General features: G+C 39.1%; 1 protein-coding gene across 1 annotated transcript in view; it reads right to left on the bottom strand.

Moving 5' to 3' along the window:
- The window catches only part of lpar1 (lysophosphatidic acid receptor 1), an 84,611-nt gene that overhangs the window by 54,045 nt on the left and 10,973 nt on the right, over positions 1-19,593 (bottom strand). Inside the window, exon 3 of the mRNA XM_037752433.1 lies at positions 14,648-14,819. Within this exon, the coding sequence (XP_037608361.1) occupies positions 14,648-14,715 (68 nt within the window). The 5' untranslated portion in view covers positions 14,716-14,819. The remainder of the gene's footprint in view (positions 1-14,647; positions 14,820-19,593) is intronic.

Below are 19,593 nucleotides of genomic sequence, written 5' to 3'. Positions count from 1 at the left end.
GGACTCATAAAAAACAGATGCTACACTGTCACTGTGTGCCCTCAGGCATGGTAGCAGGGCAGAATGAGTGGTTCAACAGCCCATATATATTATTTGGAAAACCTATTACTAGTTCAATAATTGTTATTACTCTTCCATAAGACTGGACTACTGCGTGTCAGTCAGGGCTCTGAGGGCAAAGGTCACCGAGGTTATCTTGTAAGTGTCAAAGGCTTTACAACTGGATACGTTTGACCTCCTGACAATTAGAGACCCACCAGATTTGGTCGAACGTCTTTGAGTTTTAACATGTTGTACGGCAAAGCCAAAGAACGTTGAGATACAAGGGAAAGACATGAACTCAGTATGAACCCAAATGTAAAAAATATGTTTCAATATGAAGACTACGTAAGATTAGTCCCGTTTCCACCGCAGGAACTTTCCCCCAGAACTAAGAACCCTTTGACAAGGGTCTAAATTAAGTTCTGGAGACATTTTAAGAGGCATTTTAACCTTCCTGTTGTCCTCGGGTCAAATTTGACCCGTTTTCAAACTTCATCATATCACAAATATTGGTTTCTTTCATCTGATTGCCCCAAAATAACATGGATGAAAGTAATTCATAATTTCTGGGGGGGTTTCATACTCAAAAAGGAGGTATAATTTCATGTAAATTAAGTTTATTAACCATAAATTACAGAAAAAAGTGTAAAACTTGTGGTAATGTGTTGGAATGAAGTTAGCTAAAAAGGTGTCATTATGTGCTGCCATTGAAAATGTTTTATATTATAATATTTATAATATTCTGACTAAACTTTGACATATACCCATCTGTGATAATCCATCAATATTATGTTCCACCGATACTAACTATAGTCAAAATAATTTTTTTACTAAAAAATGAGGTGTAATTTCATGAAAATTACATTTATTAACCATAAATTCCCCCCAAAAAGTGTAAAACTTGTGGTAATGAGTTGGAACGAGATTGGCTAAAAAGGTGTAACACAGAATTAGGTGGTAATTTATAGTTTATGCTTTATAAATCGTCAAACCAGACCAAAAGTTGCACGGTCGACGGGAAGACAATAGGAGGGTTAACCCCCAAAAAAGGCCCTGGTCGGGGGTTAGTACTTTCTAAAAGTACTGGAACTTTTGGGGTGGAGTTTGCAGGGATGACCGTCGCTGATTGGTGAAATGTTTTCGCCTCCATAATAATGAGGACGGTGGTGCACCTCTGTCCAGGACTGGCAGACCGGAGAGCAAAAGCTGATTTTGGCGGGGTTATTTTCTCTGGCTTGGGGTTGTGGGTATGCTGAATTTTCTTATCTGTACAGTTTTCGGCAGCTCCAGGTCTTAAAGCCATATATGGAGTCTTAACCAAAGCGTGAAGCAGGGCGTTGCTGTGAAAGAAATGTAAATGAATCACCTTTCACTGGAAAGAGAAGCCAAAAAGAAACAACACCCACTGCAGATATCGCGATTTAGTCTTTGGTTACTGTACACATGGGAAATAATTTGATTCAACTGCATAGCTGCATATATAACAGGAGAAAGAATCTAGTTACAAAAATAAATTCACTTAGGGCTTGGCTGGCAACACCCTGTTTATTCTATGGCAAATTCAATGAAAGGCTGGACCTTTTTCTGCTGTTACTCAACTCCAAAATCTCATCTTCCCATCCACTTTGACCCTCTCTCGCATTGTCACATTCAGTTCATCTTCCTTTTTCTTTCCACATCTTCCCTCTGTACCTGTCAATACTTTGTATTACTTAATACTATTTTTATTGCTTTAACTCTCATTTCTCTGTGTGTGTGTGTGTGTGTTGTGGCTGTGTATACGTGTATGTGTGTTTCCCCTGCAGTATGGTTAGTGTGATTTATAGGGAAGCTGCAGACTGTGGAGAGACTCTGGTTTCAGCTTTGAAGTCACAGCGACCACAGGACCTCTGGCTAACACACACACACACACACACAGAGAGAGAGAGAGAGAGAGGACCTGTGGATTGAACACACACTGTCAGTTCCTTTGCCAGGATCCTAAAAGAGAGAGTCAGCAAGGGAGAGATGTGTCACACGGAGAAAGAGAGCGAGCGAGAGACAGATGGCAGAGAGAAGTGAGGGAGGAAGGAGAGGAAAGATATAAAGACCTTAAAAAAGAGAAATAGAGGGAGGGAGTGAGAGATGGAGGAAGGGAGAGAAGGGGGAGAGGAAATGGTCCCTGCCCATAGAGGTAAAAGAACCCCTTGTCTGTTTCAACAAAGTCACATTTCAGCTCTCTTTAGTTCAGTCTCTTTAGTTCAGTCCCACTTGTCACTTATTGCAGATACCCAGACATGATGCCAGGCTTCAGTGAGTGCAATTCTTTAATATATATATATGCCTGGAGTTATGCTCTTAGGCTAATTCAAGATTTTTACATATGAAAATTATGAAAAAAGAACTTATATGATATGTGAAATGATATACATGATATATGAGATGAGATAGAAGGTGTTATTTAAGAAACATGAGATGAAATGGAGATTAGATGTGAGATGATATATGAGAAACGTGAGATGAGATATGAGATGTAGGACAAATTAAAATATATAAGATGATATGAGATGACATACAGTATATACATACTGTATATACATAGATTAGAGATAAAGTGATATACTGTATAAATAAATCTGGGATAAATTATATGAGGTGAGATGAAGATTAGATGAAAAATGAGATGATAGAAACATGAGATGATATGTGTGAGAAATATAAAATCATATGTGATGAGTTTGAGAGATAAAGTGTATGAGATTATAAAAATGGATATTAGATGAGATGATAAATAAAAAAAGGGGAGATGGAGATTAGATGATATACTGTAGATATAAAAAAACAAAACATGAGATGAGGATGAGATAATAAATGATATGCAGTATAAGAAATGTCAGATGAGGTTAGAGACAAGCTACACAAGATAAAACATGAGATTATGAAGCCTATGTAATGTGAGATCAGATGATCTATAAGGACATTATATGGTTATATAAGATAATGATAATAGTGAGATGATATTAAAATATGAGAGAAGATGCATAGATTAATATTATTAAATAAGAATAATACTCAGGCACAAAATTCAAATGGATTTGAAACCTGCTATGACTGTTTTGTATAATAATAAATTGAAAACAATGTGCTCATTATTAATCTGTGAGTAAAAAAAATACATGTGAATATACTGTAGCTGTAATTTAAATGGCAAAAAGAGAAATATTCAGCTTGGACCTTTAATCGTCCCAAAATTGTAGAGCTCCAGTGAGGAAGCATTGCATCGCTCTGTATCTGGTTAATAATAATTATAAATGAATATGGAAGGTGTGCGCTAGTATGTGTGTGGGTGTGTGTGTGTTTGTTGTGGTAGTGGACATTTGGGGGGTAGCCTTAACATATGGTTGACAAGGGAGGGGGCATGTGTGACAATCTTAATGGTATGTTAAGAATGTGTGATAGCACACACACACACACACACACACACACACACACACACACACACACACACACACACACACACATACATACACAGGAGCTGTTGTGCTTTTACATCAAAGTGGTGACATTTAGCACCCGACTTCAATAAGAGGTCAACCACAGCAGATCACCCACCGCCAAAGCAGTGATGAGAATGTCGCTCATTCTTGTGTGTGTGCGTGTGTGTGTGTGTGAGAGAGAGAGTGAAAGGGAGAGTTTGAGTGACAGACTGAGAATGAAAGAGAGAAGTAGAGAGAGCATATGTCTCAGTGTTTGTGTGTCACAAGATCATGTGAGCCTGTTAGCCCTATCTGTCGATGAGTTCTCCGACACTCTTTGAGGCAAGTCAACGACCTTACCTGCTGCCCCATTCACACACACAGACTCACACTACATCCACACCAACACCTTTTTGTTTTAAAACACATAACTTTTGGTACGTTTACGCCTAGCATCCACACTACTCTAGCGTTTTCGAACCCCTAAAACAGAGACTTTTGAAAACACTGTTGACGCCTTTTCAGTTTGAAAACTCTGGAATTGCGTTCGAATCGTCACGCCCCTGTCATGTGACCCTTTCCCGGAACAAAACAAACAAACATGAGCCTTGACTAACAGTGGTTAATTCCACATGGACAATGAATTACAGGCATAGCTGACCTTGTTGTCAGCTGTTATGCAGTTAAATTCTGCATTTTATTTTTGCTACTACTGACTACATGCACAGGAGGCAAGCTATTATTCAAGCAATTTGCGACAATGCCCGTGTCCAGCAGTGTTACCAGCCCGACATGGAGTGGTATACGGCACGTGCATACCCAGTGAATGGTCATGTGATCTGCTTTTTCAGGCATGTTGGACAAGGATTATTTCTGAAATGTTAAATGGACTTGCGTTTATATAGCGCTTTTCTAGTCTTCCGACCACTCAAAGCGCTTTACACTACATGTCAGCATTCACACACACATTCATACACTGATGGCAGAGGCTGCCATACAAGGTGCCAAACTGCCCATCAGGATCTAATCTAAATACTCATTCACACACCGATGGCACAGCCTTCGGGAGCAATTTTGGGTTAAGTATCTTGGAGACATGTGACCAGAGGAGCCGGCGATCGAACCACCGACCTTCTGATTGGTGGACGACCTGCTCTACCTCTGAGCCACAGCTGCCCCAACGGTGCCAATGTTGTGTGCATGTAGCCACAGGAGAAAGATCCTGGTTGCTGGCTGCCCAAACTCACAGGTGTCCAGTAGCACAACAAATTAAAGTTCAGAAAGTTTCAACTTTACACGAACGCTCTTTGACACACGCTCATTTTACCGAACCAACACAACGGCTCAAGCACAAATACGGGATGGATACCAACCAATCTTACCAGCAAACCAGCGGGATGCTTTTATTGTGAAAAATGTACAGGATATGCAATGTGTTTGTTAGCGGAGCTTCATTAGCGGTGCTAATCTTTAATGTAAACAGGTCTAATCAACCAGATGTGGACATATTCTGCACTGTTTGATCAGCGGATCTGTTTTAAATATCACAGTGAGGAATACAAACAAAACAGCCACAGCGAGCGGAAATGGGCTGCAGGCGACAGGCTCTTACTGTGGTTCGTGAGTAGCACACCTCCAACACGTCATCAAGGTTAACAACCTTACCTTGCTGTACAATGCCGTGGAAAAACACTCACTGCTCGCGACATGGCTCGCCTTGAATAACCTCCCCTCTAAATGGAATAACCTTTTTAAAGCTTGTTATTATAGTGCCAGTTAATACCTGCTGAGATGGCTGTTGATGCTTTATTGGTAGATACATTTCTGTTGTATAGAATGATGTACTGAAATAAAAACATGAACTTTCTCAACACAGGGCTCGCATTTGTTGGAAACCAGCCTGTGTATTCTCAATACATAAGTGAAAGTACAACACACAAAATGTCATCACAATGGAATGCATCAAAGAAATTATGTAACACTAACAGATCGTTCATTGGAAATGAATTATCTTGAACTGGCAAGTCACCCACTATGTTCCTCTGCTATGATGTCATGTCTGTTTGGAAGTCAACCAAAACGGTTTATAACTTCAATTTAGATCGCTTGAACAGTTGCTACATCAGGTCAGGTATCTTGTTCTGCACCAGACATCCTGTTTCAAATAAGTGAAGGGAAACTCACTAAATTTCTTTAGAATGGGCTACTCTAGCGATTTTGGATTATACTTCCAGGAAATTGGGGTGTGAGTCAGATAAAAAAAAAAAAAGAAAAACTGAATGGACAACATCGAAGCTGGAGAGGTAGACATATTCTGACTTGGGTAAAGCTCTAAAACCACTGGATTCTACATGTAATATAAAACCCTCAGAGGTTTTCAGAGAGATTAAGGCCACGTTCACACTGCAAGCCTTAAAGCCTTTGCACACCAAATCCGTATTTTTCATTTGCGTTTTTCTTTTTTTTAATCCACCATCCGATAAAAATCGTTACGCACAGAAACCTTGCACACTGAGTCCGATGCGTTTTTTCTGCAACCGTAAGCGTATTGCATTTAAACGTGGATGTGTTTACACTGCAGTCAAATACCACGCAGAAATCAAGAAAGGCGTACTTATTGCACGCTAAACACCTTGTGCATTATCATGGCATTTATACGCCTTTTTCTTGCAAATGGGCTATTAGAGCACAATAAAAGCCCACTATGAGCATTTGCCCCTGAACCACTCAATCCCAACTATCACACACGTTTGTTTAATTGGAAGTAAATTGTTTTTACGTCAGTAAAGCTCAGTGTTTGGGTAAAGCATTTGGCCTGGATGTCTGTTTGACCCAAACAATTCATGGTGGCTACAATAATAGATTTAAGTATGTAATTATTTACATAGGAAAATCCTTGTTTACTGCCCTATTTTAGTGTCTTCATGCACGATTGTTTGTTTGGATTGTGAATGTTTGTGTCAAGCTGTCTGTATGTGTGTGTGCTGTATTGATAAGCGCGTGTATATGTATTTCTGGAGCGGTCTGTGAGTTCATTCAAGCTCGTCCAGAATAAGTGTTTTCCTTCAGAACCATATTATTGTCTTTTGTGAATGATATTACTGCATGAATATTTACAATAAAAAAATGTTTAAATTGATGCACATAATAGGAAAAGGAATATTATTGTTCTAAAGTACGGAATGTACAGTAGGCGCATGCCTTGTGAAAATATACTGCAAGTTATTGCACACTATTGACATTGTGTACATTACCATTGAAATGTGCTGAGACTGTCTTTTTGTAGGGAGGTGATATGTGAACTAACAATATCAATAATAAGGGAATCAAAGGGAATATAAACGTAAAAATTAAAAGAAAGTGAATTAAAAATGAAAATAATTAATAAAGAAAATGGGATACAGATGCATGTGAAGAATGTATATTCACAGACACACGGGAAGAAAGCTGAGTCAAGCTAAGAGATCCTTAAAAAAGCATGCATTTGGCCAAGGCAAACACGGAAGAACTGATGATGGAGGAAGAGAAAGTAAGATGTGGCGATTTTCCCTCTTTTAAAACATTGACTCACTACGGGGACTGCCCATTGTTACGAAAATACACCGTGCGACAAACAGAAGCACGTAGCTAATTATTGTCATTCACTGTATATAAGAAGTGGACGTAGTCATCGTGACATCACCCATTGGTTTGTGGTCTGCTTATCAGTCTCTAAAGTTACCATTTCAGATGAAAAAAATACTTATCCATTATTTAAATTGAACAGCCAAGAGAGAAAGAAATGACAATGGATCACCAACACGTCCTTGTACCCTTGAGGAGAGTCATGCTATTTGATGAAATTTGATGCCGAACAGCTGTTCTTTGTTATAGGGATGATATTTTTATGTCCTAAAATCTTTTTTTTTATATACAGAATTAAAGTCATACTCATGTGCAAAGCTTTGGCACTCAGGCCTTCATTACTGGTTCAATCTGAGGTCAGGGAGAAAACACTGTGTTCCCTTCTGTCAAAGTCATCTCCGACTGTTTTCCTCTCCCTCTCCTACGTCTGAGTATTATCTGTCAAAAAGATCTCTGTCGTAAAAAAAGGTTCAGAATAAATCTCTGCAGAGCTTAACTAGTAGAATATTCTGGATAAAAGTCTCTGCACTGTGAAAATGGTTTCTTTTTTCTATTCACCTGAGACACAAAAGAAACACACATAGTAAAACATTTTCCGTTGGCAGACAAATATTAATAGTAAAGTCATTTGTGTTGGGTTGTAATGGCAGTTTACTTACTTATTTTAAGCCCAACCATGACATTTTCCCTTACCCTAACTAAGTGATTTTCTTGCCTGAACCTAAGTTAGTGGTGTTCTTGCCTAAACTTAACTACGGACGTTTGTGTGGCACACAAATGACACGCGAAAAGGCTTAAAATGTATACTCATGACACACAGAATATCCGTGTAATGTTGTCGTATTTATATGCCTTCCCGTGAGAACGGGTTGATATATGCTCTAAATAAAATATATAATTTGTTTGTGGGGCTACAAGTCTGCCCTTTCACGTCTTGGGATGATATTATAGGATGAATAATAATTGAGACTTTGTGGCTTTTTAAGACAAATACAGTATTTGGACCACATTTTCAAGATGAACTTTGAACGGAAAAGAGGCGAGGGAAGGTCGAGGGAAGAAAAAGTCTTTTGGCAGTGTTTTTATGATTTATTTTATATTTTTATATATTGATTTGGATTACACATACAACTAATATATATAATTTTCTATTTTATGAAACACGAAATGCTGTCATATTGGTCAAATCTAGTATTGCATAAATGCAATAATAATATTACAATATCCACAGTAGCCTAGCCGTTCCTTTTACTGTGCCATCAGAAACACTGGGTGTTGCTAAAAAAACATCCACATAGGATACACCTGGCATCAGTCACTCACTCATCATCATCATCCGATGATGGCACACCTCAATTCCGGCATCATTAGCTGAACGGAAAGCAACCGCTGTCCTCCCTCCTTTCCTCTCTTACCTTTCATTTTCCGCTGCCACCTGCCCTCTCTCACTCACAGCCCTTCTATCACAGAGAAAGCGCTCCTTCTGTTCGAATCACCAGTACAGTACAGCGGAGTAACCAGATATCACCTAAGTACCGCAAAGATACACTAACCACCTATTATACGCTGCAGTGATTGCAGGACTGGCTAAGCTCTGCTTTGATTTCACATATCAACTTTACACACATCTGGGATTTTTCATCTGCAAATTGGATCTGAATGTTTGCACAGTATCTCCTATGGCCGCAGAATGATGACATGTCTGAAGTAACTACAGCACTGTGGTAGACAGACGTTTGTGTATTTTTGAGTGTGTTCAATCAAACAGACTAGGAGTGTGCAGGTGTGTGTTTTTCGTGTACGCCGATTTGTGTGCGCTGTACTGTGTCTCTGGCTGCAATCTGTATTTATCATTATGGTCATCATACCAACTACTCTTAAGCTAGATTTCTCCATCTCCTCTTCTTACTGCAACCATTTGTCCTTCTTTCTCTGCACTTCTGCCGCGGCCAAATCCGACCGAAAGAAATCCAACATCAACCGCTGCTGCAACATTTTTCTTCTTGTTTTCTCTGTGCGAAAGTTTCCAAGCACGCCAAGCATTTACAGCCAGAATCCGATGTTTTCCAATCTAAATGATTACATCATATTTGTGTGACGATTCGGTTCTCCGAGGTTCTCCGAGGTTCTCCGAGCTGGGTTCGCCACTCTAAAAGATTGCGTCATGACCCACGAAGAATCACCGAGGGTCTCCGACGTTTTACCGATCTAAAAGATTACGTCACGTCACACGACTTGTCTCTATACAGCTCTTTCCCGGGGTTGTAAGCGGAACCCAGAAGTGGAAAGCCGGCCAGTTTGATCGTGCGATACCACAATATATTTCAGCCTGATCTCAGAGAAATACGTGTTAAGTATGGGAGATGGCACACTGAGTACCGCGAGACGTTACGCTAGGGGGTGAAATCAAACATGTGGGCGCCCAGACACTGACAGAAACAACAGATCAATGACTTTTGGACTTACTCAAACAATAAATACACATATTCATCCACATCTCAGTCCACAAACAACAACAAAATCGCATTTCTCAAAGACTGGAGGAAATAGCAGACCTAGAAGCCTACATTGATCACTACTACATCCGGTGCAACATCCCGATACACCCCAGCAAGATCCACCCAACCCAAATAAACGGAAAAAGTCATCATCCACTGACACAAACAATCTTCCGACTACAGTAATTGGAGGTCAGTATCTTTCATTCCATCAACAATAACCTGGATTTACTGGTCACACTCTACGAAGAAATAAATGAACTCCGCTCAAGCCTTGAATTTGCACATAACTACCTCGAACAGCTAGAAACAAGTCCCTCCAAACCACCGTCAAAACACTCACAGAAAAAAATGGACTGTCACTTTGAGTGCGTGTGAAAAGTGTACATTTTGTGAGTCTCACAGTCAATGCGTGAGAGTTGGCAGTGCACTATGGTGCATACGCATGCGGTGATATTTCATTGTACTCACAGTAATACTCACCATTGTCTCCGATTTCCAGTATCTCAGCGTTTACTTTGGTGACTATCGTAACTGATTTTAATGTGGCTAAAACAACGGAAATAAGACCCAACTTGTAATATCCACTTTCCGTTGAATCATCAGCAGTGTATGTAAAAACGATATGACTTCACCCTTTCTGATGGTGGGAACAACAACACTGGAAGAGATAATTAAACTGATTTAGTTCACTGCTGCCACTATGCAGTATCATGTGTGGGACAGCGAGACATAGAGACACAGGGAGAGAGAGAAGTGAGTTGTGTATGAGGTAGGCTACAGAGTGGAAAACCAGGGATTTGGAAACATGATTTCCTGTGGAAACAGTGATGTCATGATGGTCTGTCTTTCACAGTCTCTCGTGCACGCACACACACAGGCATTGTCTGTAAATCAAGTTTTCTCTTGCACTCTGTTAATGTCATTAACATACATAGCTGTCTATGTCAACTGTGCTGTACAATGCGTTTTATGGTGTTTTTCTTTATTTTACTACAAGTGGTTGTGGAACAAAGTTTGTCAGCACAATTCATCTGAGACTGGTAAATAACAACAGAAAAATCAAACTTTATAAATAAATTAAAGAAGAAATTTTCTGTTTCTTTGATTTATTTATTTCCTTTGGTCCTTTTCTGATCGCTTTGAGATCAGTATTTTCAAGAGACGTACTGTTTTTTTGACTCCTGCTTCACGACAGGCAAACCGTGCTGTGTTTCTTAAAATCTCATGAAATTGAACGGCGTGACACAGCTAATGCTGGCCCCACACTGACTCCAGGATAATTCAATCATCTGACGACGACAGTCCGTCTCCATGTTTGTTTTTTTCTTCAGTCACGTTTCATCACACAAGTTTCTGTGATATTCCAAGTCCCTGGAATCGCCACTCTCAAATCATTTAGTAAAGTGTGTATAATCTAAAAGTATATAATCATTCTGCTCCTAAGGATGGGTTGCATGCAGAGGTCAAATATCATGTATGTGACGATTCTAATAGAGCTTAGGTTAAGTTTAGATTTCAAAATCATAGTGTGCACCACGCGTAATATAATGGATTCCTTCATTTTGTGCTCTTCATTCCCTCAAAGGGACACATTATCAAGATGGATTGCAATGATCAACGGCATGAATCTGCTGATTGCAGCGTTTCCATTGAAATTAACTGTTTGAAATTTTATGCTGGTGTCACCAGGCCCTAAATCTGCTTTGCGGTTGCATTGATTCAGTGTAATCTACAGTACGAACAGAAGAAAATACAAAATGTTTTGGTATTACTGTGACTAGAGGTGTGTGAATCTACACTGGCCTCACGGTTCGATTACAATTCACCTGTATGGCATCCTCAATTTTCTATATTACTGCACATGGCTACTTTTTCATCAATACAAGCAGTCAGATAAATCTGAACTCCCTTTTTACTTAAAAAGTGTTTTAAAAAATCAGACTACCACAGTCTACAATGTAAAAAGCTGCATCTTTTCAATACCAGTATCTGTGTGACGCACCTCAGTATAAACATTACAAAAACCAAACGTCAATCTTTCTGCAGTGCATTACAAGACAAAGAAAATAAGTAAGTAATGACCACTTTCACCATTTATTGTACAAAGTACAGCTGAGGCTCATTCATTTTGCAAGAATTTGTTCATGAACTAAATATTGGACAGTTTTGACCTGATGATTTCATAACATTTCGTCCTCTTGGGACGTCTGTCTGCACCAAATTTCATGGCAATCCATCCAACAGTTGAGATATTTCAGTGTGGATCAAAGTGGTGGACTGACCGACTGACCGCCATCCCGAGAGCCAAGGCGCTAGCGTGGCTAAAAACTTCTACTGGTCTCCCTCTTGTTGTGAAAGGCCTTTGCTGCCCAGTTCGCCTTTTTCTTTTACTCCAAACAAACCGCAGCTGCTACTGCTGGAAATATTTTCACTTTTTTATGTGCGAAAAGATTTTTCTTGGACAAGACATTTGCTCACAAGAACAGCTAATGTAAATCTTTTTATGACCTTGTTAGAGCTTTCAGACACAAAGTCGATCCCTCGGCTAATAGGTTAAAGAAAACGTTTGGCTAGAAACGGCCCCCGGATGACCGTTTGTGGCCGCAATTTATTGATATTCTGTTTCAAGCCCCGATCTGATCGATTTCAAATTTAAACTGATTTATGTGTTTGAATTTCAGAGTAATAACTCCCCATTGTATTGCTTGTGTTGTGTAGTTTTCCTTTGCTAACTTGCCAACCTTTCACCATGTGGAACCACATTTGAAATGACTGTTTCTTACTATTTCTTAAATCCGAAGTCATTTATTTATGCCTGATGGGTAATTATTCAAATCACATTTTAAAAACAGATGGATGAAAAAAAAGGAGTTTCATTTTGTGTGTGTGTGTTGTTAATCTGCTCCTCCTCCTGTAGTACTAGTTTTCCATCCTGCCTTACTGGCACAAATTCAGCATACAGTCCATGACCTCTTCGTGTGTTTCTCCTGCTCACTGTTTTTGTCTTTCTTTTGGTTTAATTTGTCTTTAATTCAAATTTATTTGTCTTGCTTTCTGTCTTTGATGTTAATGTATGACACATTTTCTTCCTCTGTTTTTCTATGTAGTTCTCATATTTCTTCTCTACTGTTTTCATATTTTCTCTCTTTCTCTGGCCTGTCTCTCTCTCTCTCTCCTCACGCTTTGACCTCTATCCATCTCAGCTTTTATTTTCTTAATGGCTCACATTCATACAGAGAACGTACTCAGCATCTCCCAGCTGAGAACTGGATCGTATTGCCACATTTCAGTTGATGTACAGTAACACACACACAAAAAGACTATGAGTACACTTTCAACCTTTCAATGCAGAATTGTGGAGTATTCGAGTGTGACACGTTACACATCACAGAGGCTATACAAATACCAGAAATGAAAGGAGTTAATTAAATTTGTGTGTACACAAACACTGAAACATATGAGGTGGAGGTGTCTTGACAACAGTGGTTCACTCTCACTTCCACCTCATTTGAAAACAACACACACTAACTGCTTTGTGAGAGAGAGAGTGTGTGTGTGTGTGTTGCATGTCTACAAAGTCCGTTCCTAAAAGCATCTGTGAGCATGTGTTTTTATGTGTGTTTATGGCTTACATGTTGACCCATTGCTCGTAGTGTGTATGTGTGTGTGTGTGTTCAGAGGGTACAGACTACGATTGTTCTCTCTGGGTGTTAGCTTTCGGAGCAGGAAGTGCACGTTCAGGTCAGGGGGGGGGGGAGACCTAGGCACGCTCAGTCTGACCACATCTGTTCAAATAGCAGAGACCCTCAAAGTCACACAGGAAATGTGTGTGCATGTGTGTGTGCGTGAGTGCGTGCTACAGAAGCTGCTCTTTGTGAGCACAATTTATAAAAATATTTGACCTTTCGCTGCCTATAGCAAGTTCCCACAATAAGTAACAGAGGGAAGTTTGTCATGTACCTGTTGAAATGTTACTCCGAAAGGGCACAGACATTGAATAAACACGACATTATACAGCTCCATGGTTTTTCTTTTCATGTGCACAGTATACTGTCGCTAAGAGTAAAAAATTATACAATGAAACATTATATGGCGGATCAGCCCAGTCGCACAGCAGTTCGGGAAATAGTCACAAAATTGAATGTATTGATTCATGTACATAGGCATGAATTTAAATTTTTTTTTGCACAAAATCAATTTGTATATAATTCACGTAATTGTGAAGTATAGAGAGCAGTGAACGCCGTGCAGGGAGGAAGTCGTCGTGGATGGGTGGGTCAGAAAACACCGGACTTTCACCCCGGACACCGCTGTTGGTGTCCCGTGTGAAACCACAAATCAAAGTTGATTTATTTGTCACGTAACTTCCGTACTTGATTTAAAGCACTTCATTTACAGTTATTGTTACCCAAACCGTGATCTTTTCCTAAACCTAACTAAGTAGTTTTGTTGCCTAAACCTAACCAAGTCAATCTATTCCTAAACCTAACTAAGAACTTTTATTTTGAAAAGACTGGCGCGGAAATTGACACATTGCTGGACATCTGAGGAAAACGCACAAAAAATACGTTGTTGCTTAGCGTCACGAAAAAAAAAAGGAAATTTATGTCTATGTACGCAAATCAAATAGATGAAATTGGTGTTGTGCTGTTGCATGCCAGTGTTACTAAGACCCCCTTTACACCTGGCATTAAAATGCATTTTGGGTGATTGGATTGTAATCGTATAGTTATTGACCACATGAAATTACGGGTGTAAATGCACCCAAGACGCATTGAGGATTTGTGATTCGATCGGCTAAACCAGCTCCTGGTCAGGGACGCATTGTAACCACAATGAACACAAGTATAAACGCAAATGCTTTTTCAATCCACATACAACAACTACGTGGGCTAATGCTAAGCTGTCCCGAGTACCATTTTTGGTCACTGTACCGCCGTGACCAGAGAGATCACCGCCACCGCTCTGTTTGTGCTCAGCGTCTCCTCTCCTCATCCCTCTGTGTGTGTGTGAGTGTAGACGTACCTCAAAGTCACGTTTGCAGGCCCTCTCCTCCTAAACGGTTGCGTTTTGAGGCTGATGTGTCCGTGCATTAGGCACCTCACCACACTCTCCTCTGCAAGCCCGTGCGTAGTGCAGCCTCCGGATGCTTCCTCTCAGCCCTTTCAGACAGAGCGATCGGATCTCAATCTGGACTCTTGAGACACATAGTAACACCAGGTGTAAATGTCATCAGGTTAAATCATATCTAGATACAATCTGGACACGGTCTAAGGTACAGGCCTCATACAGTGGTACCACAATTTTCACTTGACCTATTTTATATTAAAATATGATCAACTGCCAGTGCAATGGTTAAGGTTTTGTTAGATGGAGGCACAAAAATAGTCAACATGTTCTCATCTCAACTCGTCATATATTGATGCTTTGTCAGATCCCTTGGCGTCACTTTTTGGTCGCAGAAAACACATGCTTAATTGTAGTTAATGCACACTTTTTGATATCACATTCAATAAGGCACCGTACTGCATTTGCACTCGGCACTTTTAACATAAACAGACGCAGACAGCCACACACACACACGCCAGACTGACTCATGGGCTGTTGTAATGGCAATAAAAGCCGTCTGCTTCAAACACACCCTGTTGATTAAGAGTCAATTAAAGTGTCTGAGACGACGGGGAAATGAGTGGAAGGGTTAGGAGGGTAACAAATGTGGAGGGAGGGAGGTGAAGAGAAAGATTTTTAGGAAAAGAGGAGAAAGATGATAGGAGGATTGGGGGGATGGGATGGAAGGAAAATGGGCCCGGAGGAAAGAGGAAATAAAACAGTCAGTAAATGTTCCCATGTGTTGCCGGCACTCAGCATCTTGCAAGAGAAGTGAGGAGATGAAAGCAAGGGATGGTGAGTAAAGGGGGTGTCACGGCAACGCCCAACCTCACTGTCACAGAGGGAGGGGAGAGGATGGAGAGGAGAAGAAAGTAGGAGACTTGATGGGATGGAAGTGGCACTGGCATGAAGGAGGTGAAGACAAGAAGAGAGGAGGTGATATAAAGGAGATGAAAGCACTGGGAGACATGGAGCGATGAGGAGAACAGAAGGGCAACTTCTGATATTTAAAGATCCAGTGAATAAGCAATCTGTCAGCACTTTCCACAAATAAAACAAAAGCTGAGTGAGTCCCCAAAGTAGTTTCCCTCCTCCGCCCCAGCGCTGCCACGTTTACGGGACAATCCGTCTATTCTTGGGAAAGAAAAGCCCTGACAGCCAGACGGGAGCCAGGGAGAGACCAAGCACCCGTGGCAATAGCTGGCATTCACTTGTAAACAACGTAGGGAAAGAAAAAAGGGTGGGAGAGGTCATTAATGTTGATTCATTGTACAATGTCAGCTAATATTGGGTTTTCTTTTACTTGGTGATGAGAGATTGGGGTCCCAGGAGTGTTGAGTTGAACCATACATAAACCATGGAGGACGGAACCTAACAAAATGAAAAATAAATGAATAAATAAATACATGACTTGATAAAAAAAGACATTAAAAGTAGCAAAAATATTATTAAAATAAATGTAGTCATTAACGAATTGATGATTTTGACTTATTTATGTATTTATTTTTATGAATTTTTAAATTTATTTATTTAGGAATTTATTTTTATTTATGTATTTATTTTTTTAATTAATTTATTGCATTCCATCTAAAAACAAAAAAAAAATAAGCATGGCAGATCTGCTACATTTTGTGCCACCAGCATAAAAAACATAAAAAAATATATGCAAAAAATAAATAAATAAAAATAAATGCAAAAATGAATACAGTGTATTTAAAAAAATCATAAAAATATATGAATAAATAAGGGAATTAATACAAATGTAAATAACTAAAAAACATAAATATAAATTTATGTCACATTTTATCAATTGACTACATTTATTTTTAATAATGTTTTTGCTACCTTTAACGGCATATTTATTTATTTATCGAGCTATTTATTTATTTTTATTTTGGCAAGTTCCGTCCTCCATAATAAACTAAGTTTTTGCTTGGTTTAAAAATCATACCTGCTAAAAGAGAAGACCCTTAATAGGTTCCCATGACAGTGATCGTTTACTGGCCTTAATACAGTATAACATGAAATCTCATTAGATCTGTTTGAACTCCTGGCGTTTGTAAGAGTAGAAGCCTTTCTCCTCCTCCTGCTTCTTCTCTGTCTTCCCACTGACTCTCAGCTTCCTGCCCACCTGCCTGACAGACAGCTCCTCTGTGGAAAAGCCTTGGAGGTCCCGGTTGTACGGACACACTGGTTTGGAAAGGATCGCACAGGCCAGTAGAAGTCCATGAATGGACTGATGAAACACAGTTGTCCTGTCTCTGCAGTGGGACTGTTCCCAGCTTTTATATTCTCACTGGAAGAGATCCAGGGTCTTCAGGAACTTTCATTGCCACAGCTGTCCACTGGGTGTTGCTCATGTCACCACTCTCTCATCACTGGATCATTACTGTTAGTTGGAGAGTTTACTTTCTGACTCAGTTTCGTGCTAAATTGAATAAATGTCACAGATTAAATGAACAAGGTTCCGACTCAGTTTTAATAACTAACTAACTAACTTTTCCAGGAATTTCATGACCGTGGGAACCCTGAATGAAGATTAGAGATGTATATTAGAGGCATTTTGCACAATATTTGTGGGGGTTAAATCAGTCATGTTAGGATACTTAATGAAAACTGTGTGTTTGTGTAAAAAAAGGTGAAACATAATCTCTTTTCTTTGATGGAATTGCAGTCATTCAAAATTTCCATCATGTCATTTGCAAATCAATATGTCAATTCTATTTGCACTGATGTGTTTTTGTGTGTTCACCTGTGTCTTAACTGCTTTTAACTCTATAAATCTTTATTTTGCTTTGAATTTATACGTTTGTATGACTGCAATAATTCCAGCGTGTCAACAGCTGGCCAGAAGTTAGAGACTAAAACTACTGCTTGTCTTTGATAACACAGCAGGAGGGCTACCATCATTATTTTTATAATAGAAAATAATCTGACAACGTCAAGATTAAAGCAAAATTTAAATAACATACACAAGTAAAAGTCTGAGAAGGTTATGACAAAAACAAGTTAGAAAAACAATGTATTTTAGCCACTAAGAACAATCTGAAGATGAAGTGGAAACTCTTTTTCAGACTTTTCCCTCCTCAAGTCTTCAAGTAAAATTGTACATTTGACTACTGTCTACCAGTGAAAGACATGGTAGGAGCAAAGCAGCTAATTGAAAGTGTGTTCTACAAGTTTCAGCCACAAGAGGTCAGGAGTGCACAAGTTTTCAAGTGGTTGTACAAGCATTCCCAGTGATGACCGTGATAAATACTGAGGGTGACAAGGCTTGGTGCTCCTTGTTAAGCGTCTAATTCTGTTGTATTGCTCAGTATCCAGATCACATTCACATTAAACTGCTAGAAATGAAAGACCGACTTAGACTTTGACAAGCTGAGTGCTGCCTGTCAAAGAGACATTAGTAAATTAGACCTGTGAACCTTGACCTCTTGTGGCTGGAATCAGTCTAACACTGTATAAAATACAGATGAAATGTGTTAAACCATGGGGAAATTATTTCTGTTCAGTCATTATATCAACATATGAAGTGTAGGAAAAAACAGCTGGTATGAAATATTGCCAGTTGACCTTCCTAAAGTCCCCGTTCTCTGATATTAAGTCAATCCTAATATTTATATTATTGTAGAATTTCTAGTTTAGTTTTTCACCTGGTAAACTAATTCCAATGACTCAGTAACAGTAGGAGAGGGCTTTAGAATAATAAAAATATCACTTTCATTATTAGAATAGTAAAAAAAATAACTGTTTTTTATCATATTTTTAATTTACAAAATTTAAAAAAAAAAAGATGTTTACAGATGTTGTGAAATTATCTTTTTTTTTAAATAAATGTGTAAAGAAATTTCAAATATCAACTGGAGAAGGTCCAGAGTCTTCAGGATCTTTCCTGTCATCACCACAGCTCTCCACTGGGTGGAGCTGTTACTCAGCTAACGTCATTGGATCACTCCTCTGTGCTCACAACATTATCTCCATGACACATCTCACCTTGACGAGACTAGACCTACAGGAGACTACAGATTTTATCTTATTTTACTTTTCTGAACATGTATTAACATTAATAATATTTTGATAAATCCAAGAGGATTACTGACACCGGTACATGTATAACGTCATGTTTTTTAATCAATAATAATATCATCTTACTCAAATCAATGTCTTAAGCCTGCATTTTTTTTTTACCATGTTTACTGGAATATATTGATCCAAAAGCATTCGGTTATTCAAATTTTTAAAAATGCTAGAGGAAAGGGAAAGATCAAAACAAGTTATCGATATTGGGTTTCTCCACAGTCCCCAACCTTACAGGCTTGCTTTGATATGTAATCAGACTATCAAACAGCCTTCACATTTTAAAAGATGCTCTAAAATGTATGCCCTTGCAAGAAAAAGCCAGTGTTCAAATTTCCAAGTGTCCAGTTTCATATTTGTGAAGCATGGAATGACATGTCAGGTTTCAGGTTTGAAATATGAGACCTAGCTGAAGTTCACAACATTTTTTAATAAGGAATTCAGCATTATTGGGACTACTGGGACTTAATGCGCGGTATGTTATAAATTAACAACCATGCATCACTCATAGTTTTAAAACTAAATCCTTTTTTCTCTCCCAGACATATCCCAGTATCTGGCAGATAGGCCAAAACAACCACATTTTAAGGTATTTCCAAACAGTGCAGCGTCACAGGAAGAGAGCAATCAACAAAACGTGAGAGCCAATTTCAACCATTGTCAATGAAGTTGTTCTGTCCTATGCACAGCTACATATGGTGGAAAACTGTATCGCTTGTTGCATTGCATTTACAATAGGCTATATGCTTGTACAAATGTAAGTTATTTGTTACTGCTACTTCATA

The sequence above is a fragment of the Sebastes umbrosus genome, chromosome 19 (genome assembly GCF_015220745.1).
Source record: "Sebastes umbrosus isolate fSebUmb1 chromosome 19, fSebUmb1.pri, whole genome shotgun sequence".
Lineage (NCBI taxonomy): Eukaryota > Metazoa > Chordata > Actinopteri > Perciformes > Sebastidae > Sebastes > Sebastes umbrosus.
Note: the sequence above shows the minus strand (reverse complement) of the source record. Positions and strands in the feature narration are given on the sequence as shown.